The sequence below is a fragment of the Sardina pilchardus genome, chromosome 14 (genome assembly GCF_963854185.1).
Source record: "Sardina pilchardus chromosome 14, fSarPil1.1, whole genome shotgun sequence".
In the NCBI taxonomy this organism is placed as follows: domain Eukaryota; kingdom Metazoa; phylum Chordata; class Actinopteri; order Clupeiformes; family Clupeidae; genus Sardina; species Sardina pilchardus.
This window is the reverse complement of record NC_085007.1, coordinates 31,105,371-31,133,193: the sequence shown is the minus strand read 5'-3', so window position 1 is coordinate 31,133,193 and position 27,823 is coordinate 31,105,371. Positions and strand designations below refer to the sequence as shown.

At 43.4% G+C, this 27,823-nt stretch overlaps 2 protein-coding genes across 16 annotated transcripts in view; one reads left to right on the top strand and one right to left on the bottom strand.

Moving 5' to 3' along the window:
* The window catches only part of nedd4l (NEDD4 like E3 ubiquitin protein ligase), a 64,066-nt gene extending 55,168 nt beyond the window's left edge, over positions 1–8,898 (top strand). For all 15 annotated transcript variants that reach the window (XM_062553943.1, XM_062553945.1, XM_062553944.1 and 12 more), the window contains 13 exons: positions 456–514; positions 661–726; positions 1,224–1,453; positions 2,240–2,361; positions 2,474–2,544; positions 2,719–2,814; positions 2,970–3,043; positions 3,164–3,224; positions 3,567–3,626; positions 4,747–4,854; positions 6,587–6,683; positions 6,937–7,009; positions 7,120–8,898. In XM_062553943.1, the coding sequence (XP_062409927.1) occupies positions 456–514; positions 661–726; positions 1,224–1,453; positions 2,240–2,361; positions 2,474–2,544; positions 2,719–2,814; positions 2,970–3,043; positions 3,164–3,224; positions 3,567–3,626; positions 4,747–4,854; positions 6,587–6,683; positions 6,937–7,009; positions 7,120–7,222 (1,220 nt within the window). In that variant the 3' untranslated portion in view covers positions 7,223–8,898. The remainder of the gene's footprint in view (positions 1–455; positions 515–660; positions 727–1,223; positions 1,454–2,239; positions 2,362–2,473; positions 2,545–2,718; positions 2,815–2,969; positions 3,044–3,163; positions 3,225–3,566; positions 3,627–4,746; positions 4,855–6,586; positions 6,684–6,936; positions 7,010–7,119) is intronic.
* Positions 8,899–12,140: 3,242 nt separating this feature from the next.
* On the bottom strand, positions 12,141–23,924 carry alpk2 (alpha-kinase 2). The gene is made up of 10 exons (XM_062553572.1): positions 21,726–23,924; positions 18,899–20,432; positions 18,614–18,761; positions 17,270–17,397; positions 17,105–17,143; positions 15,165–15,463; positions 14,879–14,967; positions 14,171–14,388; positions 14,031–14,079; positions 12,141–13,928 (listed from the first exon to the last, which is right to left on the bottom strand). The coding sequence occupies exons 1-10, from the start codon at positions 23,922–23,924 to the stop codon at positions 13,727–13,729; spliced, it is 4,905 nt and encodes a 1,634-aa protein (XP_062409556.1). The 3' UTR covers positions 12,141–13,726.
* Between the last annotated feature and the right edge of the window lie 3,899 nt (positions 23,925–27,823).

The following is a 27,823-nucleotide window of genomic DNA, read 5'->3' as shown; positions in this document are numbered from 1 at the left end:
AAGGCTGACATGGGAAGAGATGCTGTCACTTAAGCAGACACGTGTCAAACTATATGAGCTCCATCTCCATACTAGTCAGTCCCTCCAGGATTTCGTTGGCCTTTATTGAGACTGTTGCCGTCTAAAATTGTGTGAGAAAATGAAATTGCTAAATTATTATTATTGTTTGTATTTTACTTTTTTAATTTTTGGAGGTAGCTGAGAATTGGTTGGAAGGGTTCATATAATGTACGCTGATTGATTGTGTGTTTATTGTTGCAATTGAAATATTGCTAAATCCTTGAGAGACGGACTAGTCAACCTGTCGGACCGACGGCATCGTGTGTGTGTGTGTGTGTGTGTGTGTGTGTGTGTGTGTGTGTGTGCGTGCGTGCGTGTGTGTGTTAGATGAGACTGTGTGGGGATGCTCTGTTAAGGGCTGTCAGCTTGAATCCTCTTTGGTGGTTTTCTTCCAGACACCAGAAATACGCAGTGGGAGGACCCTCGGCTCCAGAGTCCCGCCATCACAGGCCCTGTGAGTTCTGCTCCCCCCAGTGATTCAGACACCTCTAAACTTTATGCTGGATGTCACCGTAATGCACAGACATATCTACAGCACAGTACAGTTCCAACTCCGATGAGTCTTGGTATGTGACATTTCCCATGATTCCCTTCTCCCAGGCCGTGCCATACTCAAGGGAGTTCAAACAGAAATACGACTACTTCAGGAAGAAGTTAAAGAAGCCGGTAAGATCCCTGCTTTTTACACGAATGAGCATTCACATGAATCTGTTTCTGTCTGTGTCTACACTTTGAGATTTCATCTCTGTTCGGGAAGTGTGAAAATTCACGCTGCATTTGCCATGCATTGCTAAGCAGCTGGCCTCACACAGTGAGAATAACCAAAATGAAGTGGGCATAAGAGCTATGACATTTCAATTTGTACCACTATTAATATAAGGCATTTTAGATTTACGTACAACCACAAAATGTGAATTTAAAGCAGGCAGGCTTCACACATTAAGATCTACAACACTCTTGTCAGCATTAAATCAATACATATTTCAATTCAAAACACTGCTGGCTCATTATCATACAGCTTTTCAGAATGCTGCAGAAAGTTGAACATGAACAGACCTTTTTGTGCTTCTTATCAAAGATTCTTTCAACAGCCGTCTCTGTTCTGATATAAGTGTTATTAAGACTTATAAAGACTTAAGTTAAGTTTCCCCATTTCTATACAGGCGGATATCCCTAACCGCTTTGAGATGAAGTTGCACAGAAACAACATCTTTGAGGAGTCGTATCGACGCATCATGTCACTGAAGCGGCCGGACATCCTGAAGGCGCGTCTTTGGATCGAGTTTGAGTCTGAAAAGGGTTTGGACTATGGTGGTGTGGCCCGTGAGTGGTTCTTCCTGCTCTCTAAGGAGATGTTCAACCCCTACTACGGCCTCTTTGAGTATTCAGCCACGTGAGTTCACTGGAGTGTCTACTGCAAAAACACTGCTTCACTAAACATTTACTCGTAATATCACACTGTTCTTACTAGGCTCACACTAGGGAGTTCATTGACCAGAATTGTTCCCATTTATGCTTACATTAAAGAGGTGAAATATTAAAATACCACTTGGGCTGTTCCAGGTCAATGCTCATTTTCATTGTAATTCCGAGTGAAGTACTCTGGAGAGCTCAAAGAAAACAAAATACACAGAAAATCTCACAACCTTTGACTGAGGGAAGTCTCAGCACGGGGCAGTAGCGCACACACACAGCACCGGTCCTTCCCCTCACTCTCTCTCTCCTGTCCAGCTATACTGTAGGGACTGATCCCCATGGTGCTCTACAGTGCACACCATTTCCACTCCGAGATAGTGCTTATATATTTATCTCAGCCATCGCTACCCTCTCTGCGGTTTCCCCTACGTGTGACAGATGGATGGATTAGGAGATGGGTGGATGGAGAAACTCATCCCTGACAAACAGTGCGGTGGCGCCGTTTCCCACACGCCCTAAATGTTGAGCCATATCACTCGCTGTGGTGGCTGCACCCAGCCGAGCTTAAGCAGTATTCTGGCCCATCGAGGCTTTCATTCTATGCACTCTGTGGTAATGAGGAGCTTTTTTCCTCAGAATACGTTTCCTAATACAGCCAGTAAGCCATTCCTCATTACTTAAGAGGGAAATGGATTTCTCTGCTGCCTCTGCTGGTGGTTGTTTGGTATGTTTGACGAGTTGTGTTTCCTCTGGTGTTTTCTAGGGATAACTACACGCTACAGATCAACCCCAACTCGGGTCTGTGTAACGAAGACCACCTGTCATACTTTAAGTTCATTGGACGTGTGGCAGGCATGGCTGTGTACCATGGGAAGCTTTTAGACGGTATGCATTTTGCAGTTTTTCAAAAGTGCTTCAGGGCACGCATATGCTCAGATTTAATTTCATGTAATGGATATTATGGTTGTGAAAAACAAGTTTGACCTTATTCCGCCAGGCTTCTTCATCCGACCATTTTATAAGATGATGCTGGGGAAACAGATTACACTGAAGGATATGGAGTCTGTGGTAAGCCAGCAAAGCAGCTTCAAAGCTGTTTTCTGACTTGTGAAATAATGAGGGTATTCACTGTTAAATATGAAAAGTGAAATAATGTGAGTCAGTTTTGTATTTGTGTCTAGTGTTAGCCTGTGTGAAATGGTTGCTCAGTTGCCTGTTCTGTGCTCCTGTGCGCACCTGCAGGATAGTGAATACTACAACTCCCTCAAATGGATCCTTGAGAATGATCCAACTGAACTGGACCTGCGGTTTTGTATTGATGAAGACAACTTTGGCCAGGTGTGCACACACACCCCTGGATGTACTTCATGGTGCAGTCATGCACACCTGCTCTTTTAATTAGCCTTTTAAATAATGAACTTTTAGATGCTCTTGAAGAGAACTGCATTATGCGTATGATCAGTAGTGAGATGACTTTGTATCTTTTTTTGTAGACATATCAGGTTGACCTGAAACCCAGTGGCTCAGATTTGGTGGTCACAAATGACAACAAAAAGGAGTACATTGAGTGAGTATATGAGAGGGCCTCGTGACTGGGTGTTGTTGATTGTTAATACATGCATTGTTGCCACCATTTCTATGTAAATATGACTCATTGAATAACATGTTGTGTCTGCTCTGTGTGCAGTCTTGTCATCCAATGGAGATTTGTGAACCGGGTGCAGAAGCAGATGAACGCCTTTCTGGAGGTATTTACATCATCACTGCTCTCCTGTGGCGTGTCTGATGATATGACACATTTCACCACAAGGGGGCACAATCAAATAGGTTTTTGAAAAATAAAACACCATTAGCGTTTGCTTGAGTTATTCCCAGTTTAATTTTCATTGAAACCTTCAACTTATACTGGGTTTATTTTAAGTTGTTTAATTAAAAATAGGTATACATTGTTGTCAACTCTGAGGGAGGCTGTAATGAATGAATGTGAAGTAGAAAAGTATGAAATGATACATGCTTCTGTCTAGCTGGAGGTAAATGGGGAACATGTACTTTGGATCGGTGTTTGATGACAAATTCTGTCTCTCTCACAGGGTTTCACTGAACTCATTCTTATCGACCTTATCAAGATTTTTGATGAGAATGAGCTGGAGGTAAGTATCAGTACCATAGAAACACTATGGTGCAGTGCTGAAGGTGGCAGTTGCAGAAGTCTGCTGGCTGCCCACACAGTAGGGGTTGCACTTGAGTACTCTGTGTAACCCCCAGTGCACAGTACTGCTATTTAAATACTTTATACACCTGACCATGTGTAGTGAGTTGTCATTTGTGGTACATATCTCATGTTTATTTTTACAACAGTTAGGTCAGGTCAAATTATTTCTACATTTTTGATTGAACGAGAGGCATTCTACAAGTTATTATTATTATCCCAGCACAACTCTATGCTGTTTACTGCTAGTAATCACTCCGCATATTGCACTGAATTACCAACACGAACGTTCCATTCATTCATAGCAAGAGAGCAACGATTTCATAACGTCACCTTGGAGTGAGAAAAACACAAAGTAGGTGGCTGGCAGATAGCTTGTTGATGAGCTCAGACGTAATTTTGGTCACAAAGCCTGGCTTTTTAGATTTAATAGTGATTGTTTCTCGCTAAGTATTGCAAAATATAAGGGCACAAATGCTGAACTCATTTGATCTACCGTAATTTCCCAACTATTAGTCGGGGCTTATACAGTACATGGATTTTGCCAAAATTTCTTCAGCTATGTGGTTAATATACAGTGACTGTTAACATGATATTAATATGGGTTTGATTCTTTTAACTTCTATAAAACACTGTCCTGTGGCTTATACACAATGCGGCTAATACACAGGAAATTGCTGTAATGCCGTGTTAGTTAGCTCCGCTATGTTGGCAAATCCTTTTTGGGTTCACTTTCAGCCAAAGTACATCAAAGTACTGGCTTGGCAATGGTAAACGAAAAAGCTAAAAACTAGAACTATTTATGTAGGCGGAGGATGAACAAGCACAAATCTAAATAAACGATAGAAAGCACAATTTTGTATCTTAAAACTAAATTAGTTGGTAATGGAACTGTATAATTAAGCAATATGACACAAGTGGGTGTGGGGTTGGGAAAGCTACCGCCACGGTACTACGGACGAATTACAGCCGTGGCGCTATCCTTTCCCAACCCCACTCCCACTGGTGTCATATTGCTTAAGCAATAGTCTAGGCCTTAATGTTTGTGTTTTATTGTGCAGCTTCTGATGTGCGGTCTGGGTGATGTGGATGTCAATGACTGGAGGCAACACACCGTCTACAAGAATGGCTACTGCCCCAACCATCCTGTCATCCAGTGGTTCTGGAAGGTGACTCCTCCCATTTGTCATTCTTTTCACATGCATTGCATACGGAAGTACAATATCAGGTGCCATAGATATCCTCCCTCAACTGTTTGGTTTGGCTTTTACACTTTAACCCCAAGAACCTGATCAGTGCAGTTTTCAGCCGTTTTTATACTCATAGGGTATAAGTCTGTATTGGTCAAGTGACTAGCTGTAATGACTTCACTGATGGGCTTTTGGAAATTTGGGAACATTTAGAAATGTTTGTTTTTGACTAGCATAACTGAGACACTTTGGTGTGAAGAAAAGGCTAAATACGATGGACTATGTAATGTTTTAATATTTAGCTGCAAAATTAATCTGTCTAAAGCCATTTGCTCAGTTCAACATGTAAACACTGACTGCAATGAGGCTCAACTATTCACATTTTCTGGTTTTACTAGATTTAGTACAAGCTTTCCGTGTCACTCTAGTTGGATTTTTTCATATCTGTTCATACAGTTATGTTCTATAATCAAGTCTTTTATTCTTGATAAAGTAAACAACGCTTTTTATGTTGTATAATAAGTCTTTTATTCTTGATTAAATAACTGTGCTTTTTCCGCTCAGAAATGTAGCATCAGTTGTAGTATCTTTATCATGTCACATATCATTTTGGAGAAACATATCAATGCAGCTGTCCATTCCCACTAGTGCTTATTGTCAGAAGCTTGATAGTAAAACTAATGTGTGTGTGTGTGTGTGGTGGCTGTGGTTTATGTCAGTGGCGCTGTGACCTGTGGCCCCAGCCTGGGGGCCTGATTCAGATCAAAGTCTATTGAAGATACGCTGCTGCTGTTTGCTCAGATGAAAGCTGTTGGAACAGAAACTGCTTATCAGGACCCTGATGCCCTCACACACACACACACACACACACACACACACATACACATGCATGCACGCATGAATTTAATTCAATTGGAGCTTAATCACATCTGGAACACAGCTCTTTTATTGTTACCATCATTATGTGGTGTGTGTTTCAGGGTCTTGGGTTTAAAGTGTGAAAGCCAAACCAAACAGTTGAGGGAGGATACCTGATTTGTATTTGTATGAGTGTTTGAGTGTTTGAGTGTGGGAAGCATGTCATGTGCCACGTGTCTTATGTAGGACTGGCTGAACTTAGTGGTAAATATGACCAGGGATACCAGGGGTCATGGAATTTCTGGAATATCAGGGAATTTGAATAAAATCTATTCCAGACATGGAAACTGGAAAGTCAGAGAATATTAACAGTTTGGGGGCAAAGTTAAAATGTACATGCCTAAATACATTAATACAAATGTGTTTGTGGCTACCCTTATTTTTTCAATATCCATTTATGTATCTCACTCTCCATAAAGTTATAGACTCGCTACGCGCCGCTCTGAAATCTTTGGTACCATTCATTATATAGGATGTTGTGGAAATTATTTTTTGTGTGTGCGTGTCAGGGGAAAGTCCTGGTATTTTTTCATTTGACTTAGAGTGGGAACACATGACATTTGTCGGGAGCTTTGCATATCCTTAGCTGAAAACAGCCATACTTGCCATACTGTATTAGAAGAGTGCAGTGAACATGGTATTTGCACTCTTATTCCTGAGCTCGGGACCGTAGTCTTGTTAGTATGAGGCGCTACTGTACATTGGGCTGAACTTGAAGGCATATTAAAGCAGAAGTTGTTCAGTGTCTTGAGAAATGAGTGATTGTGGTCTGGCTGTGTGTGTGTCGTTTTAGGCTGTGCTCCTGATGGATGCAGAGAAGAGGATCCGTCTGCTACAGTTTGTCACTGGAACGTCCAGAGTGCCGATGAACGGCTTTGCTGAGCTCTATGGTAAATGAAAGTGCATGGACATCATACACCAATCATGCACACACAAACCCCCTACAAACACAAACATCACATCTGCTTCTGCACACAAGGAGATTTGAAGGCACATCACTGTGCATGTGGGAGCATGTATTGATAAATGACTCATTGAATGAATATTTAGTTCTCTTGCTGTGTGCAGTTGTTGCTAATTGTATTTAAGTGTAATATGAATGTGTGTATTTGTGTGTGTGTGTGTGTGTTTTTCTCCTGTCAGGTTCAAATGGGCCACAGCTCTTCACCATTGAGCAGTGGGGGACACCTGATAAGCTGCCACGAGCTCACACCTGGTATGCACTCTGTGTGTGGCTATGCTAGAGCACATTTAGAATACAATAACATTCGTATTGAGCCAGATTGGCGACACTGCAGATAACTGTACTTTGCTTTTGTCTTTTAGCTTCAATCGACTGGATCTGCCTGCCTACGACACATTTGAAGACTTGAGAGAGAAGCTGCTCATGGCAGTAGAGAACGCCCAAGGGTTTGAGGGAGTGGACTAAAAGGAGAGATCACAACTGCCTGCCACTACAACTACAACTACAGACAAAACACACAGACACACACACACACAAACACACACACACACACACACACACACACCAAGCTGCCATTTTGCCGCTGAGCCATAATGGCCCGCAGGTGTAGCTGCGCAGACGTGCACGTTTCTGCATGCAGGCGAGCTGCCACCCAGCCCTGAGACTGCTCATAGTCTAGCAGTCAAGCAAAAGAGCAGTGCCCTTTATGCTGGAGTTGGTGTCTGTCTCTCTGTCTGCCTGCCTGCCTGCCTGTCTGTCTGTCTGTCTGGGTTGTTTACGGCAGGCCAGAGTAGAGCAGTCAGGAGCAGAAGTCCTCTCCATCTCGTTAAGACACGAGCCTCCGGTGCATTTCTACTCTTCTCTTCTGCTGGAAATGGGCATGGCCCCGAGTTTTTTGCATTATTTTAATAAAAAAGCAAAAAAAATGAAAACACAAAGACAAACTTGCAACTACGACTTAAGCAGGTCTCACTCTACCATATTACCTTAGCAACACTAGCCAAGCACTGATGATGACATGACCCATGATCAGAGTCCACTCTCTTCTCCCCAACACGCCATGCTGTCCTGCCTCCTGTCTTTTTAAATCTCCCTTTTGCAACGGAAGCTATGAAGCAACAGGATGGTCATAATCATTTTTATTGGATTTTTATCATCCTTGTGGTTACTCGTAGGGAATACTCAGATTTGATATTTGTACCAATATGATGTTTGCTCTTTTAGACAATGTTATCTGTAGGCATGAATCAAGCCAACAGTGAAAATCATCCGTATGGATTGCAAGAAAGCCTCAATGACAGGTTTATCATAGTGCTATGAAACTGGCATGAACATGTTGCTTGTGTTTGCTATGATTCCATAGTAATTGTTCTGTTTTCTCCTGCTGGGATGTACAAGAAGGGGCGTGGTGAAGCTATAGGAAATGTACATTAGTGTGTGTTGGAGAAGGAGGGGATGTCACAGCAGATATATACATATTATTATTATTACTATTATTATGAAGATTATGCTTATCCATGTCCATAATGCTGTAAATTAATTTCTTAACAATTCTTTCTCATCTGTATGTATTACATTAGATGGAAGTATTAATGAACACATGAACGATTGAAGCTGTGCAAGATGTGATGTTGAAAGCCGCAGGCTTTTTGTTTTATTCTTTTTCACTCTCTCGATCTTTTTTTTTCTTTCTCTCACACACCACTAAACCAAAAGGGCACTTTATAGATCCCATTCTTGATCATATCGGTTGTCCTGCGTCTCTTATTAACTTGAATGTGATTTTGTTTGTTTGTTGATTTCTGCTCTTGAAAGCACTCAATTACCTGGTGCAATACCTAATGTCTCTACATCTGACTGCTGCTAACGTTTTAACACACAGTCATGGCACCCAGACTTGGGCCCCTTCCACTTATTTTCTAGATTCTTCCTTCAGCCATTCACTAAACATCAATGTGATCTAATAAATTAATGGTATTATTTACAACTGTCCTCCTTTTTCTTTCTTTCTGTCTCATTTTTAAATGGGGTTCTTTTTTACGAATGGGGGAATTATCACTTTTGTTTAATTCCACATCACCACAAGATCCTGCATTTCATATTACTTGGAACAAATTAAAGTGAGACATTGAACTCTGTAAGGAATGGTGTGATGTGCTTCTTTCATGCGTGCCTCTGCTCTGACCACTGTGCTCACTGCCTAGCCACCCTGCTAAGACGTGGGCTTTTACTGCCACCTCTGTTAGTGGCCGATCCTCCTGGAACCTGATGGGGCAAATGTTAGCACACTTTGACACAGTTGGAACATCATAAACAAACATTAATGTCTCCTGAGTTACAGGAGTGACAGCGTTGTTGATCTGATGAATAGCAAATGCAGTCCAAATGAAATGTCTTCCGTATGGAAAGATATGGCTATATATATCTTATTATGATTGCCTGCCAGGTGGCCCACTTCACATACTGTAGTTCTTTGCCTTATCCAGTATTTTCATATTTTGGGACACCATATGGTATGCATCATGTAATATTTACATTTACAATGATATTTTTCACTCTGGTTAACAAAATCTGCTAAAAAATCCTGCCAATGTCATTTGCCTTTATTTAATATTCCTTTTTCATGCCATTCTCTGGTACCAGATTTGGGCTGGGTACATTTAAGCAATAGAGCGATGCTGTGTTCTACAAATTATATCAAATCTCAAAACTAACTTGGCAGCAAAGAATATGGACAATTTTACACAGACTGTCCCAGTAGTGATTATGTGAGATCTATTACAGTATGTGTAGTCTGCTATTAGAACATTTTGTCTAGTGATGCAGTGTCACTTATATACTACTTTTAATATGCTCCCTGTAACCATGACGAGAACAGTTGCTTTGCACATGTGCGGTGAAGGAAACCCAGTTCATTCACACAGCCAATCTGACAGTTATCAGCTCCAAGGACGAGCAAATAAGCACAGCCTATCCTGGTACACATTATCAAGCTCCCACAACTTGATCACAAACAAGCCCACAGCCAAACCCCCCTGTCCACCAATGCAGCACGGCCACACTTGCACTAACATCAGGCTTTATTATCAACAGACGTAGCAGACTTGCTGTCTTTTCTGTTGGCTTTGATGGTGCTTCTGTGAATGAAACTTCCTGATAAAAGAGATGATGTACTAATGGCTGTGTGCCTCCTCTTTGACCTGTGGTCTGGTTTGAGGTCTTCTGCCTGTGCTTTGACCCGAAAGAACCCCTGCCTGGACTCAAACATTAAACTGACGTTCAAACAGAGATAGACCGCACAGTCTTATCCTCATACTAAATATATGGCTCCTCTGAAGTTTGTTAAAGAATAAAAAGACAAATGTCTCCTTGCTGAATTTTGTGCAGTGCATTTGTATTTTGGCAAATGTCCCTTCTCTCCATTATTTGATAGTAACAGAAGAGTGGGGAAATAGCCAATGTATAGAGATGTCTCAGAATACAGTTTCAAAGGAGGAAATGTTCTACTACAAGATTTGGTGATTTCAGCTTTGCTCTTTTTCTGGCCCTGCCAAACTGTGATGAGTATATATTTGGAATATAAACATCATCAAATTACATATAAATTGTTCTTCTAAAATGGTGCCCATATATTTGAATGCTTCAATTAAAATGCCCTTTCTTTACCTGTGCTGTGGAGTGACTCCCAGCAGTGCTTTGGTTTAGCAGTATGTGCTTCCTCCCCCCTTTAGGGTACGTCCCACCAGATCAATACTTCCCTAAAGCTTATCACAGGAGGGAATTAGCTGTTTGTCCAAAGACTACATAAAGCAAGGCCAGGCACAGCAGAATGACTGAAACTCTTATAAGGAAGCTCTTTGGAATTAGGAGTGGGCTTGAGTTGGTTGTGTAGCCGATATAAACGGATCCCTCCTGTCTGCATATGTTTATGTGTGTGTGACTGTGTGAATGCGTACGAAGGAGACACCTGCTGCAACTCAGGAGGTCTGGAAGAGGAAGAACGAGGACGCAGTCAGGATCGCTTCAGTAGATATTTGGTGAGCATCCCATTGACACCTGTGACGACGCATCGAGATCTTCATCACAGCCTTCTAATCTATCTTTTTCTTTTTCTCTCTCTCATTCTCTCTCCCCATCTGTCCTCTCTTTCTCTTTCTCTCTCCCCATCTGTTCTCTCCCCTTTCTCCACCCAAATGATTGGCATAACCTTAGTCCATATTTGGGATCTGTTTAACGATAGAGAGCTAGGAGCTTCGCTCCTTCATAATGTCGAGCTAGTTTCCTTGTGTCCTACAGCTGGCTGGTGGTCAGTTCAGGCTGGATATGGCGTATGGAGTCAGCAGGGCCACATGTCCACAGCAGCTGTGCATTTCCCCAGCAGCCACGCAAGGTGCGCGCGGCCAGCGCTGGCATCTGGGAGGAGCTCAGGGAGTGTGTGTGCTGGAGCCCACTGACCACTGACCAGCTCAGACCGGGCAGCTCCGGCTCTTTCTGCCCACACACACGCTGAGCGCCAGCAAGGTACAGAGGGACTGTCCTGCGCTCATCTGGACTGTCAGAATCTCCAGCCCTTCTGTGTTCCCTCTCTCTCTGTTCTCTCTCTCTCTCTCTCTCTCTCTCTCTCTCTCTCTCTCTCTCTCTCTCTCTCTCTCTCACTTCTCTCCCTCTCCAGGGCCTGCCAAGCGTCTCTGTCCTCTGGAGCTTTGGAGTGTGACAATGGTGTTTGTGTCGCTTGCAGTCAAACGCCATTATCACACTAAATAGCTAAAGAGAGAACCATCTCCAATAGCAAGAGTCATGGATACTTTGGATGTGTGAGTGTGTGTGTGTGTGTGTGTGTGTGTGTGTGTGTGGGTGGGTGGGTGGGTGGGTGGGTGTGTACGTACGTGTGTGTATTGTGCGTATGTGTGCATACACGCGTAGCAACAGGTGGACCATTTTGGTTTTTTCGTACGCCTGACCTGAATGATCTTCACTGCTATTCACCGAAAATAGCCACAGTGAAAACAAAAACAATTCCACCTGACCCATTTGAATGGACTCACATACCTTGTGCACCCTCACAACATAGTGAACAGAGTCCTCATGTAATACAATACCGCGTCTGGGACAGGAATCTGCTGGTCATATTGCAAGCAGCTCGTCTACTGACCCACTTTCCTGTGAAAGTGATCTAAAGGTGATTATTTGAGATATGTGCGAACACAATGAACCTCTGCCACAGATGCTATAGCCTCATGTCAGATATCAGGAGTGGCATTGAGTACACAGATCTAGAGTCATTCATTCTGTTTAGAAGCCTCAGTGTCACATCAAGTTACTGCAGTTTTTTGTTTATTATTTGTTTGTTGACCTTGATATTCAATAAAGTATGAACTCTGAATTGGTAAAATGTTTCTTTTTAATACATAAATCAGTAGCCAAACAACAGGTACAGCTTTTTACTTTTTGCTAAAAGAAAGGGGCTGTGTGGCTTCTGGCTGTGCTCAGACGAGATCTCCTGCTTTCCAGACTCAGTGTGGCTCCTCACATATTTACACCTCTAACAGCCACCCTACCCCCACCGGAGCCCCACATGCACACACACAACCCCACCGGAGCCATTCTAGCACCACATGCACACACACAAGCCCACCTGAGTCATTCAAACACCACGTGCACACACACAGCTCTAGCCTGTGACGATAGCATAGCCCAGGTTTATGAACAGACTCTTGCTCTCTGTCAAAAAGGAGCCTGACGACAGCAAAACAAAATTGTGCTGAATTACTGGTAGCCAGGTCCTCTGAGCAACACACAGCGAATAGGAAACTGTTTAGTTAGCAGAACGTTTTAAAAGCTAGGTGACAGCGTTCATGTATTTTGGCAGGGCTGCATTCTAAAGCAGCCAAATATACGTACAGGAAGTCAACTAGAAAGACCTTTCACATTAAAGCCTCTACTTTTAGACTTTCCTTTTTGAAACGCATGCATGCCTCTACAGAACACAACAACATGCCTGCACACTGAAAATGAAATACCTGAAAATGTCAGATTGATGTAAAAAAGGATGCTGCCACACTGAGTAAAAATAGTCTACAAACTCTATAATAGTCTACAAAAGTCCAAATACTGCCTAGAGTCAAGTCTAATGTCTCATAACTAGCATAACAGAAACAAGGGGTTCAACTGAGAAAGAATATATACAACTTCATAATTCAGACACAAACACAACAAATATTGGGTACCTAACCAGAAATAGCAAATGCAAAACATTTTGTCAATTATGTCATCGCAAATCTAACATAAGATAATCATGTTATTTCATCTGACAATCTTATAAATAGATTTCTTCTTGGTAGAAAAATAATTCTAAAGAGAACCGAGAATAATACTATAACATCAAAAGTGGCTTTTATAACACATAAATGTTCCATATAAATATATTACAGGTGATCTGCCATAATCTGAATCTACATAGGACACAATAACGGAGATTTCTGTATGTTATGCAGAACACAATACGAAATTATCATGGCGTTCAAATGAACACAATTTCTGTTAATGTATCAGATCTTTCTATCTTTTGTGACAAAAACAGGAGAAGGTATCCGAGAAGATTCTGTTACACAACCCTACGGGACACAATCCTAATGTGTCTAATTAAACACAATCTCTATATCCAAGACTGGACCAACACATGCATGGGCTCATCTCTATGCGTTCTGCAATGCCACACACTGTTTCCTGGTGAAGATCTTTAAAGGGCATGTGCACAGTTCACTTGGCAGCTGAGAACAGCATTTCAGTCTGGTAATTCAGCAGATGAACAGTGTGTTAGCATGGCTTGATTCTTGCTCCATGGACAAATACAGAACTCCAGTCTGTAATGAGCTCATGTGACACATCTTTATCACACTCTTTTTTTTGACGATATATACAGTGAGAAATAAACCACTCGTTCATAAACTGGCCAAATCTTTCAATTCATCAGGACTTTCCTTTCAGCGTTGGGCCAAAAGTCTTTTTCTTGGGGGCGGGCTGGGGCTTGGGCTTGGCTGGCGGAGCTGTCCGTTTGGGCTTGGGCTGCAGAGAGGTCAGTCCGAGCAGCTCGCAGTAGCGGTTGCACTGATGCAAGGCTTTGAACTGGTCAATGAAAGAGGTTGCACAATTCCCTCTGAAACCCTTGTACCTAAAAAAGAGAGTCCTATTGAGTTAATGTGAACTTGATGGCCATCATACAGACACTACGTATTCAGTCAGTTGTTAAGTCACGGCAGTTATAAACACTCACCCTTTCTTGCAGGTGGCGATGCCAACATCGGTGAGCCTCAAGCCAACTCCTGAGGAGACAGAGAAAGATTTGAGATTTTGAGATTTTTTTAAATCAGGTCTGGAACCTGCTGAACTTGAGTACATTACGGCATGGCCCACCTTGCATGTCAGTCACCAACAGGTTGCCATCAGTGATGGTGTAGACCCAGTGCTGAAAGGCACAGCACTTCTGACCTGCCTCGGAATCCCTCCTCATCAGGTTGATCTCTTTCCCATCCTTCACGGAGTACTTGACAAAGTCTCCCCGCAGCTCCTCCTCCAGCGTGGCATAGGGAATGTCACTGGAGGGCCGATGCACCAGGTAGATGGGAATGATTCTGGGAATGTCACAGAGAAAAGTGAAAGTTCAATGGGATCCTGATATAGAGAGAAGGCCTATAGCATTTACTATCAGGCAATATTTATAATGATGCATTAATTCATCCTTCAAAGGCCCCCTTAGCAAACACATGACAAACAGCCGCCCCCACCCCCCCTTTTTCTGCTGCCTGCTGATGGTGCGAACAGCACAAGAGAGCAAATCTTGTTTAGTGCTGCTTTAACATGTTCATTTGTTCTCCTTTGTCTGTTGTAAACTATTTAAATGATTGATTGATTGATTGATTGATTGATTGATTGATTGATTGATTGATTGATTGATTGATTGATTGATTGATTGATTGATTGATTGATTGATTGATTGATCGATCGATTGATTGAATGAATGAATAATTGATTGACTTTATACAAATAAACAAACAACAATATGAAACAATATGAATATATAATATCAAAAAAGACAACAACAAAAAGAAGGGTTCTACTCACTCTGGAACATCTCCAAAGGATCCAGCTGCTTTGGCCACATGGTTGTATGCCTTGACATACTCTCTGGCAGTATTCTGTACATAACACTCCTGAGGGCAGAAACATCTAGTTGAGGACTCCACTGCACAGATTATTTATATACCCCACCAATTCATTCACCAATTCATTTCGATTTTAGTGGAGATCTAGAAAACCATATATCCCCTGAATACAGTACACTTTAGCCCCAGAACACCAACTAACTTTCAACCTAAACTCCAACTCAAATGATCAGAGATCATCTCACCTCTGTAGCCAGGCTGTAGTTCCTGTCAAGAAGTTCCTCGTTGTCCTTGGCGCCGTTGCTGATGGCGTTATGCACCTTCAGGACACAGGGGTGCCCGGGGGTGAAGACTGACACCATGCCCGCCCTCAGCGTGGCCCGGAAGGCCTTGCGGTGCATGCCCTCGCCAAAGTGCTCCTTCTCCGTCACAATGCTGGCAGACTGGTGCTCCCCAAAATACTGCTCCGACAGGAAGTCATCCTTGAAGAGCAGTGGTGCACACTGCACATCCTCCTCATCTCCGATCACCTCAGTGAGCTCCACTGAGAGGAAAGCACAAGAAATGAACTCACATGTACAAAGCTTGGAACAACCCCAACTCCAAAAAAACTGGGATGCTGTATAAAATGTACATAGAAACAGAATGTGATCACCTGCAAATATTTAGCTGCAAAAAGGACGTAGACATAATTTCATAATTAAAACAAGACATGCTCATTTTGAGCTTGATGCCAGCAACATGTCTCAAAACAGTTGGGACAAAGCCAATGACAGGCGGACAACTTGCGTAAAGAAAACATTTCAGGAGGAACATTTCACAACCTATTAGGTTAAAGATGCAGAGATATTCATTACTCTCTGAAGGCCTGTGGGGAAATAATGCAACAATATAAGAATGATGTTCCTCAATGTAAAATTCCGAAGAATTTCATTTTCATCATCTCTCGTACATGATATTAAATTAGTCAGAGGATATGCACAAATGTTTGTTAATAAGGGACAGAAAAGTGGAGCCTCAGAAGGCTACATAACCATTACATATCATTATGGGCTCATGGCATGTCATGATGCAATGACATGACATTGGCTGTGTCCAGAAGTCAAGCGTGCACGCTGGATAGTACCTTCTTTCCAGTAGCGTCTTAGTTAGCTTGCTCCTCAGTATGCGTCCCTACCTACATTTGGACAGCACTAACTAGTTGGCGTCACCTGACTCGGGGAGGTGGGTGTGTTGACGATTTGCAAAAAAGATGCATCGATGCACGCTTGGAAATCACGCCAAACGAAGTACCCAACTAGTGAGAGCGCTTGACTTTCGGACAGTCTATTCTGACGTAACTTCCGGAAAATGCACACTGCCCAGCGTGCATACTGATGTTTCAGACACAGCCATTGTCTATGAAAACAGTTTGATGCTCCAACCACAGATGCTGATCCAGAAATGCTACCATCTGAACTGGCCCTGAGCTCATTGAAGATGCAGATGGGCTAGGGCAAAGTGGCCTGAGGTACTGGAAAGGCACAATTGAAGCAGAATGATATACAGATTTTGAGAAACATTAGCTGTCATCCAGATTTTTTTCTGGGAATACCTTGAATATTTCAGGAAACTGCATTCTGCACATACTGCCTGCAGGCCAGACTTGTCACATTGGGTGCATTATATAAATAGGTTTCCTGCAGATAGAATGAATGAATGATTATGAAGATCCCAGACTGTCCAGTAGCTGAAATCCTGTATCAGGCATAATGGGACAACATTCCATTGACAAAACTCAACTGTCTCCTCAGTTCCCAAACATTTAGAGACTGTTGTTAGTAGGTTAAACAAAACAGTAGTAAATGACCTGTCCCAACATTTTTTAGTCATATGGCTGACATCAAATTCAATATGAACATCTGTTGAACCAAAAAAGGATAACAATGTCAGAATACAACAACACATTGCATTTATATAACACCTTTCGAGACACTCAAGGCACTTCACAGTGAAAGGGGAACCTAAAAAACCACAACCAAAGGGTTTACATAATTAGCATATAGCATATATAATTCTGTTTTGATTCATATTTTACAAAGCATCCCAACTTTTTTGGAAACGGTGTTGCAGTCGTGATAAATATTTCACCAACCTACAGTAAGTCACATGTAGAAATCCAGCAATATGTCAAATAAGCACTTACCTTCATTACTATGACATGAGATGACAAGTTCACAGAGAACTGGGAGGGAGAGGAGGGAGAGATGAGAAGAGAGATGAATGATATGCAAGAGAGTAGTGGCATCATGAGATGGGCTTTCTTCACTCATGCATGCTGAGATTTGTTGGATGAGGACCTGCTGCCTACCTTCCGAGGTGAGGTGGAAGTCTGAGGAGGCCAAGCCCTGGGGGTTGCTGAGAGAGCAGCGGTACATCCCCAGGTCCTTGCTGCAGGCGTTCAGCAGGGTGAGACACGCCTGGCTCTCATCGCCAGCACTGTCAGTGGAGAGAACAGTGTGTTATAACACACATCACAATTTTCACAGACGTTATATTTGCTGAATATTATTATATTTTTATATTATGAATAATAGTTTTTTTTCCCAATCATATTTGTTAAAATAGGGCAGCTTCATTATGGCAAAAAAAAAAAAGCATTATCATGCTCGATATTGAGATTATGCTCAATATTGAAATCTAGGTTATTAAACACAATTACTCAGTGATTTTGGAACTATTATCCATTTTGTTACAAAAAAAAAGAAAAAATCTAACATGCAAAACAGATAATGCACAAGACAACTCAAGGCAAAAGGAGAGCATTGTTCAGAAACGGAATGTGGCAAAATAATTAGTTTGATTATTTTGCTTTCATAATCGTTGGAAGTCACAATCACGATTAATCGATTCATTCGATTAATTGCGCAGCCTTAAGCTACAAGTAATTCCGCGTGCACAATTTTCTCATCGCCATATCACCTCCCCCTGCTTACATCCTTAGTGTTTTCAGGGAAATGCTTCCAGAGGTAGTTCACTCTTCCAAATGCTATTTTAAGTGAAGATGGTCCAAACTGAAAACAATTTCTCACTGACAAGGAACTGGATATTTAGGTATTATATAATTTAGCTGTAGTTATCATTACACAACAATCTCAGTTGGCTCTAAATGTAGAGAAGGGGTCCGAAGAGATGAGTGCAACACTATCCAACTAACTGAAAGTGTGAATCACAGCATTACATAAAGAGCAAATATCACTCCCACTCAAGCAGGGATGAATCATCAAGTTGATACTCAGTATGGCTTCAGACAACTGGACAGCTCGTGTCAAATAAGGACACAGTGCCCCCAAGAGGTGAAATATGTTTGTTGTCTAAATACTACTATAAAGAATGCTTTCCACGGTGGAGGGTAACACCATCAAACTGTTGACAAACATGTCCTCACATATTTAGTGATGCCTCACTGAAGGTAATTATTCCTGACGACAGTTCTCAAGAGTTAAGTACTTTCAACTTTGACAGTAATGAAAGAGTTGAATGGCTCATTTACATTTAATTAGATTAGAGAATACGCATTTGCATCCATCCAAGATGTGCTACCACCAACTACCACCATCATTTGTACAATTTGTACAACAAACATTGTACAATTTGTACAACAAACATTGTACAATTTGTACAACAAACAAACAAATTTTTGCATGCATCTCACCTCCTTTGTGTCTCTGACAAGATGGCCCCCCCCTTTGTCCAGGTGATAGTAGAGTTAGCTGTGATGCTGCCAAACTTACAGCGCAGAGAGATACTTTGAGGATCACCAAACACAGGCAATGCTTGGATGCCCTCTAGCACCTGAGGGCCTAAAGGAACACACGTAGATAGGTACCACATAGACATTGCTTCATTAGAACTTCAGCAACACATGTTTCACATGGATAATATCTAGCAAAAGTCAAATGATTAGTATAGTTAGAAATAAAGAGATGAACTTCTGCACCTTGCTTTGGTACGTGTATCTTCTCTCTGACCACATCACTGTAGGCCTTCTTACGCACCACATTTCCCTCCTTCTTACATTCGAAGGAGTTTTTCAGTCTTTGCAGTTTGGATTCAACAGGGGGCACCTCACGCTTGTCCTTGGAGGGACGTCTAATAATGTCATTCTTCTTGCTGTCTGGTTTGCCTGCATTTTCTTCCAACAATCTAGGAGCCACTGAAATGTCTGAGAGCAAAGTCTCTTTCTTGGCGTGAGCCACTGGTTTGTCCAAGCTTTTGTTATTCCTCTGAGCCAGCTTGGTCTCTAAAGTCTCTGTCTTGCTCTTTGCCCCTTCTGTTTTCTGTTTGACTGCACTGTCCACACGCACTGAGGGTTCAATAGTGCTGATTTTGTCACTTGCAGTTTTTTGCTTGGCTCCATTCTCAACCTCAGCTAGTGGCACTGCTTCCGTTTTTCCTATTGGCGTAGCCTGATGGTGTTTCTTCTTTTTCTTCCCCTGGGCTTTGGGGGTGATTTTCTCTGTAATGACTATGGTCTCAATTACAGTCACTGTTCCATCCTCACAGCTGGCATCGGCCAAGGAGGAGGTGCTTTGAAACTTAGGGTGAACGTTCTCCTGTTTCTTAGAGACGTGTGCTGTCGAGTGATGGCCTCCTGACTTATCCTTATGCCTGAAGCGAGCTTTTCCCTCGGCAGCTTTGGAGGTCTTGTGAGACATTGTGGCGCTCTTTGTTTGCTCTATCTCACTCTTTGGTTTGGCAGTAATTAAAGGATCATGTCTCACAACACACTGAGGGAGATACGCACTGTAGTTTGTGTCCAGAGTGAGGCAAGCCACTCGGTCCTGCTCCGAAACAGCAAAGCGTTCACCTGTCGCTAGGAGCAGCTTAGTACATTCTTTGCTAAGGTCACTTGCCTTACGCAAGGACTCTTGGTCAACACACTTGTCAGAACACGGATCAGTCAGAATAACTTGCTCGTCAGAAGAAGAGGAACCATATGCGGGAGAGGAGGACTCACGACTGGTGGATGTGTCGGTGGTGTCCGAGGAACTTCTGAGCTCACACGTCACATGGTCACCAGTCTTCTTGGCAACAGGAAGCTTTAGATGGGACGTCAAACGATTCCGAGCATATGGAGGAAGAAGCGAGGCAAGGATGCTGCCATGTAAGTGTTTCCAAGTGCGAGGGTCCTCTGGCAGGTCCCTGGCACCAAAGTGGTCCCCTGGCAAAGAGCAGTTAATGGGTGGCTGGGCAGTGTTGCCAAGGCTGGTGTGGCAGATAGGGGCTAAGGGCATAATAAACTGTGGAAGTCCGCAGTTCTCTTCCTGTAGTTGAGATTCACACCCCGGTGAACCTGTCTGGTCCGAACTGCAGGTCAAGGGTCCTGTGTCTGTGGCTGAGCGCTGTGCATACACACTGTGCTCTCCTTCAGACCAGGCTGTAGGAACTGATCGGCTGGAGTAATCGGAGATGTTCAGTGAGCCATAACTCCTTTCACCTTCCTCCTCAATGCTCAAGACGGTGGGCTCTGCCTGAGGGGGTAGAAGAGGCTTAAAGCTTAGGCTTGTGACTTCCAGGCAATCCAAAGGGTTAGACTGGTAACGGGTACGTTCAAAAAGGCTGAAGACCATGCTCGAGAGGCTACAATATTACACAAACAATTTAGATCAATGGACTACCAGACATTCCATTTGTATCAATTTCCCATATCGGTTTCCATGACAGTCATTCGTTCCGTTCTTTGCATACTTACCTTGCTGGAGTATTAACTCTGCTTAGTCCCAAACCTATGATGCTTTACTGAAGGAGTCCAGTGGGCATATAGGCTCAGTAGAATTCCATTGCTGATATAAGCAGCACCCTTTCTACGTAACTCATATACAGTGACACTGAGCCAATGAGAATGGTGTCCCTCCCTGGCGGGCCAGTTAGATGTGTGAGAGTGGAGCGCAGTGAGTTACTGAGGGATCTGACGGAGTCGTGTTTCAGTGCTCACTGCTCCCCACCAAAACACAGCCCCACAGCCCCACTCCTACTGGGTGTGTGCTATTATCCTGCTCGCATCTATAATTAGCCTCTTGCTTTCCTTACCTATTTTTTTCCCCTTCTACTTCCTGTCCAGTTGCAGCTGTCAGTCTCAGTAAATGTTTTTGTGTCAGTGTGTGTGTGTATGTGTGTGTACGTGTGTATACTGTATGTGTGTACGTGTACATGTCACGTGAGTTTATATGTGTGAGCTCCCATGTGTCCCTAGTGTGTTTTTAACTGTCTGTGATGTTATGCAAGTGTACAAGCCTGCTGGGTCAGTGAATACATGATTGTATGCATCTGTGTACGCGGCTTATGATTTATAGCTATAGAGTTTCTAGGCAAACTGAGATCCGCACACTCCTGGTCACTCTGCAAGCATTCGAGTACCTCAACCTGACACCACACCTCTGCCAGCACTCAGCTACCGTATCATAATAAATACTGTTAACAATGACAGAAATGTCAGGCACTGCCGGGTTCTATATTAGGGGTATCAAGGACAAACAGTAAAGGGTTGACCCAGCTTAAAACAAAAGCACACAGAGAAAATATAATACATATAGTCATGACATGCACCAAGTATGTATGTACATTTATGACACTTGATACACTCTGAGAAAAGCTCTGAGAAACAAGCCAGTGTAGGAGGAAAGGTTGCTTCCTCTTCATGAGCACAACAATGAACAGCCTAGTCAAAACAGAACAGCCTACAGTAGTCAAAACAGAACAGCCTAGTCAAAACAGAACAGCCTAATCAAAACAGATACATCGCTGCAATGGAGATGCTTGCTCACCTGAACACATTGTTGTCCACTGCCTTCATATGCAAGCTGTAAGGAAAGTGGTACCTTGTGGTATAAATCCGCAAAATGATCTGTCTGAATCCTATAGCCTTCCCTATAAAGCATGTCAATGGGAAAGTCAGATGGGTGTATATCACCCACCGAGAGTGTGTCACAGGCAGCCCCCATGTCACCGGGCGAAGCGGTTCCCTTCTGTGAGGGAGGTGGAGGACAGCAGCATGCTACAGGGTCTGGTGTCAGTCCTCTGGGGTCAGCCTGTATTTCCACTCTGTCCTCAGCTGAGTGATGTCCACCCAGAACCAACCGATTTTGTGGGAGGGTAGTGAGCACCTGTCCACTGTGAGCTGATCCATCTGGGCTTTGTTCCACAGCCTGGTCCTGGATCGCCATGTTGGCCTCTGGCTGCCTTTCACTGATGAATGGATCCTCTGGGTGTGCAGACAGAGCGGGAGCCCAGTCGGAGAGCGCACTGACCCAGCTGTCTGTGGATGACCATCTCTCGACAGGTGGCCTCCAGAGGGCAGAGTCACTGACTGCCCTGCTCGCGGCTGCTCCCCTCGGGGAACCGGACTCCTTTGTGTTATGCGTCGATGCACCAGAGCTGCTCCTCGTGGGAGAATGCCCCCACTCGTCCAAAATAGACTCCTCATTCTCCTCACCTGCCAAGAACTGGCAAGCATCCAGCCACAACTCATGAGGCGAGTCCGAGTCCTCCGACTTGAAACCGACTCCTTCTTTTCCTGCGGATACATCGGCTAAGTCTCCCAGGGCAACAGCTGCCTGCCTCTGACCTGTCTCTGACTGATCCCACTTACCACTGCCACTTAGCGAGTGACTGTCTGGCGCTGATTTCTGGAAGTTATGGGTCAAGGGATGGGTGACTAAGGCTCCATCAGTGATACAAGCCTCCGCCATTTCACCTTCAGAGCTAATCTCGGCAGCTTTCGTTGTGAAATTCTCAGCAGTCTGCATCAGAAGATGTTTGTCACAGTAACCTAAAGCCTCATGCTCCACTGTAGCCTCACAGTCATGGCTAAGTCTCTGGTCTGCTGTTAATGACTCCTTAAGATACTGTACTATAGTGTATGTGTTAAAGTCCTCACTAAGCACACAGTCTCCCTCAGCGTTACCTTCTTGGAAACCCTGAGGTTCCTCTGTCGTCAGAGTCTCTGAAGGCTGACCTAAGGTTTGTGTTCCAATATGTCCGACTTGGTTATCTTCTTCTGTACTGCCACTGTCTATCTTTGTCCATGTCTCTGCCTCACAGACACCTCTGACCTCAGGAGAACATTGAGATGGACCAACCACCACATTAGAATTCTGCATCAGTTCAAGAGCGTCACAGTTCATGCACCTCTCTATGGTACCCTCCACAGTCTCCTCCTGTTTGTTAGTGAGATAAGGCTCTGTTTCTAGGTATTGTGCATCACATACAAAGTCAGTTATGGTGTCTGGCATTAGGTTGGTTGGACTGCTAGATATGGGAGGCATATTGCAGGCCTCAGGATTACTGAAAAGGTTCATGGCACTGTTTGTGTTGGGGGTGATGTTATCTGTAGAGCTGTGTACAGGTGGATTACTGGGAAGGGAACAAATAGGCAAGTTAGCGTCAGCGGGAGAGGTGATTGGGTCTGGGTTACTGGGCACAGAGAGGTTGAATGGGTCCACTGTGCCCTCTAAAGGTGGGTCGAGGTGATCCATGTTACCCTCTGTGGCAAGGGTAGTGAAGACTATGCCAGTGCCAATGGGTGGGTTGGCAGGATCTTTGCCCATCTCTACCTGTCGGCTGATGAAAGTGCAGCCTTCTACGGGGGAATTTAACTCCCCGCCACTTGGTAATGAAGACACATTAGTGTCCAAACTAGAGTAGTTGGAGTCTGTTGGAGAGATGCTGGGATCATTGCAAATCTCTAAAGTGCAATCTCCTAAAGGGGAATTCAGGTCTCTGGCCGCAACACTAACACCCGAAGGAGAGTTGCTCGTGTCGGTGGTTGGACTGATGGAAATAATGCTGCCGTCTACGGGAAGCCAGAAAGGGTCCATGTCGGTGTCTGTGAGAGGGGCAGTACACATTTCACTGTACTCAATCTGATCTATGTCACCGCTGGCTTTCCTCTCACTCAGAGGAGTTAAAGTGGACTGGGCCACTGTTGGGACAGCCCTGCTGGTGTCCAGATGACCTCCAGTCATTGTTGTGATTAAGCCTACGGTCACATTGCCGGGCTCACTTTCAGAAAGTGGGGCACTGTAGGGTGAGAGAGAGAGAGAGAGAGAAAGAGAGAGAGAGATTGTCAAATGACTCCAGTCCACATTCCAGCGGCCGATAAATGAAGGTTGATTACAATTAATGCGTGAAAAATACTTCTATCATGTGAGCTGTCACAGTTCTCCTTAGCCTAATCCACATGCATCAACATGCTTTCATCCACAAACATCTTACCATGAGACAGCTGGGGCTTTGAGCCTTCTGATCCATCCAAACTCTGAGTATTCATACTCATATTCATCCTCCGGTCTGTCAGTTAAGTCAGTCATGTCATTCATGAAGTCTTAATCTTGACCTGTGTAGAGAGAGGAGGAGACGCAAAGGTTGCAGAGGCAAATGAGATCTTCCTCAGTTCAGTGTTGGAGGTAGAGAGGGTTCTTAGACCTAAATCCTCTCTGTAATCGTCACAATTGAATATTCCTGGACGTGTGTAAACACCATCCAGGCTGTAATTAGAATAGCTTTTGAGGAGGTGATACGTGGCGGCGTTCCCAGATCGTCACAAGCATCCCAGGCGCCTCCAGACTCCCCTCTGACACCCTTCAGGACATGGGCCCATATCTTCCTCTCGCTGTCAAGCATCTGATATAGCTATCCTGTGGAACCTATCTTGGACCCTCAGCCACTCTCACTAATCCAAGTGCCAGTTACTTTCTTTAGTCACATTTTACATTATGTAACCAGACGACCTTTGGATGTAGTAGGGTCAGATCAGGTGTATTGTCACTGTTAAGACAAAATACAGAAATGTTCTACATTTTTGCTCTGAACTCTTCAGTTGGATTTAAAATTCATTCCACCTGTCAAAGTTCAATACAGAATACCTTCCTTTCTTTTTGAGTGAAAACATCTTCTTCTCAGAGCTGAGAATAGGGTTCTGTTTTCTGTTTGTTGGCTTCATACAATAAAATGATACTTCCATGACTTCTTTTGAGTGCTCGTTTAATCAGGAATGTAATGTGATTAATCATACGTGCATAAAGCCCTACAATAATGAACCACTCACATATTGGTGCAATGAGGTTTGTGAGTGCACATACAGTATGACGTACTTATAGTCCGTTTTGGAGCTTTAATGAGGCATTATAGTCTTAGTCATTCAGATCAGTGTGTGCCCCCATGTGGAGACTAATCCAGTGGTGTGAGCAGTGTTGGAGGTTGGAGGAATTGCTCTCATTCTAGCCCTCTGAGAAACCAGAGATAGAAGGGAGGACTACAGGATACAGCATGCATGGGTGCTCTGGGGTTACTCATGAGTCTGAGTGGAGGCGGCACAGTTTACACGATTAAAGGACTCACAGTCACACTATCAGACTATTTGCTGTTTCTGTATTTAATAATAAAAAAAGCTCTATACGGGTTCTTGCAACATTTTATATTTTGAAAACCTGTGTAAAACTGCTCCCAATTGCGAATTAAGCTTCTCTGTGGAGAGAAGCACATCGAGAACAAATTAAGAACTGCTTTCAATGTAGAAGAATCTGATTGTTTGAATAATTTGTTTTGTACCCAAACAAAGTAGCAGCCAGAATGCAAAAAACAAAAAGATCACTTCAGATTAACTGTACACTCTTGGAAAATTGCACTAGATGACTCAGCCCTGATGACAACAGCATGATCTTCCATCCTGAGACATTGACACTGCTCACAACTATTTACAAGGACGCCATTTGTTATTGTTTGAACCTCAGAATGTGGTATTGCTTTGTAGTAGTACATGAAAAAAATTAAGTCTAACAAGTATTTATACAAGTTTTTAACCCTGGTCTCTTGTCCCAGGGAAAATGATGACTGGATTAAATGGATTTGATCTATTGACCCCCAGATGATATTATTCAAGGTACAATAAAACTGTCATCGCCTGTTTGCAGGGTAGTATCCTAACAAGTTGTAGTCCTGTTCCCTTCAACTAAGAATACAGTGACCATGCACAGAATGATGTAGTAGGCTACTGTACTATTTGTCTTGGCTAGAGCAGCAACAAAAAAAAGACATTTGTGCAGAATGTTTCCAAATAATTAAACAAAATTGAATTATCTACAATCATTTGGATATTCTTTACTGCATATATATATAACACGTTTCCGGTAACTTTACCAGTCTTAAGACATACAAAGAAACAAGTAATTTGTAAGGATTTGAATACAAAACACTATCTGAGAAAGTCTACAAAAATCACTACTCAATTTATAGATTCCATCAGTAAACACCTAATGAAATTAGTTGAATGCTTGCTTTTAGTCTCAACATGTTTCTTAACTAATCATAATGATCGATTGAAAGCATACAACTCATAAACATGCCAAGCTAAGTCTCTGTCCCCAGACTGTCTTGTGTCTCCAGGCTCAGCTGCCACCGAATTAAAGTACATGCTGCGTTAATTACCCCTGAATGCGAGGCCTCGGCCGGCACAATGGACCTGTCTTCCCTTCAGGATATTTCCAGAATGTTTTTACATACCTTTTTAACAGCCGTAAGACTATAACAGAGCAGTGATATAGGGCACAGGACCATATTCACGCAAGGGACTGTAGGGACTTGGGGAGGTGGGCTCTATTTTTAGCTGTTGTCCCCCCTAAGTACAAAGTCGGTTACCTGATAGCTTAGACATGTGCCGGCTCTGGGCACTTAACACCACATGGCTATATTTGCCCTCTTTTTCACTGATCGTCCATCATGGAGCCCTCTGCTTTCTCTCTGACTGTTTTCTTTTAATCAGCGGCGGGCTGTGAAATCAGAGGATGAGGACGGCGCGAGTGCTTTCAGATGGCCCCTCGGAGCCTTGGCGCCAGCGCCGCGCCGCTTCCATGCCAAGTATCGGGTCTTGGCATTCAGCGGCATTTTAATGTACCACATGGGAACAGGAACGCAGTTTTGTCGAGAGATTTATGGACAGACTGCGTTTTCTGGGTCCTGTGAGAAGTTTGGAGAAATAAGAGGCCATTAATACACGTATGTTCATGTTTTCATGCTCTCGGCTGTTCTCCCCCTCTCCGCCTGACCGTGTGTCTCTCCTCGACTCTCCCTCAGGGAGCGCCAGGCCCCACGTGTGAGTGTAATGTGAGGGGCCCTTACTGACAGGTGCCTGTTTTCATAAACCTCCATGACACGCTTCTATTGCTCAATTCGAGGAACACATAGCATGGGGGTGGATGGTATTGTGACATGGAAAGTTTTTCTCCATCCATCGCACCGCTGATGAGTTGAATTCACTGCCAAGAGAGATGCATAGAGATGTGTTACTGTCACTTGTGATCCTGCGGTGTGGCACAGCCGGTAGACTTCCATCTTAGAGTACATCTTCTCAAGCTGGACATGTGGTCCTTATTTTTTTTTCTTTTGGTTTTCATCGACCCTTTAATGCAACAAATACCAAAGTTGACGTGACGTGAGTCTGGTAATAGTTTGTTTTGTTTTTAGGTCCTTCTTTAAGTGCAGTCCAACAGCTGATACACTGAAAGATAAGATAAGAGCTGGAGTCTCAAGGATCAAGGAGTTTCTGGCATCACTTTGATCTCAAGGCATGAATAGCTTCCACACATACACACACACACACACACACACACACACACACACACACACACACACACACACACACACACACACACACACACACACACACACACACACACACACACTTGCATCTGCTTAGTCACTCAATCACACATATTCTCTCACATACTTTCTCTTAGGTCGTCTCCTGACCCTCCTACAGGAGCATCTTTGAGATTTGGTGACTTTTAAAATAGCCCAGGTTGGGTTTCACTGTCAAGGATTGCTAAGCCTCCTGGGAACAAAACGTTTGTGTCTTGGCCACTCCTCA

Bases quoted from the DNA above. Each gene is read 5' to 3' on its own strand.
- alpk2 (XM_062553572.1), bottom strand. From the start codon at position 23,924: ATGACTGGAGGTCATCTGGACACCAGCAGGGCTGTCCCAACAGTGGCC. The intron at 14,968-15,164 runs GTGAGATGATCT...TTCTGCCCTCAG, and splicing joins ACTACAGCCTGGCTACAGAG to GAGTGTTATGTACAGAATAC. The intron at 14,080-14,170 runs GTGGGCCATGCC...CTGTCTCCTCAG, and splicing joins GTTGGTGACTGACATGCAAG to GAGTTGGCTTGAGGCTCACC.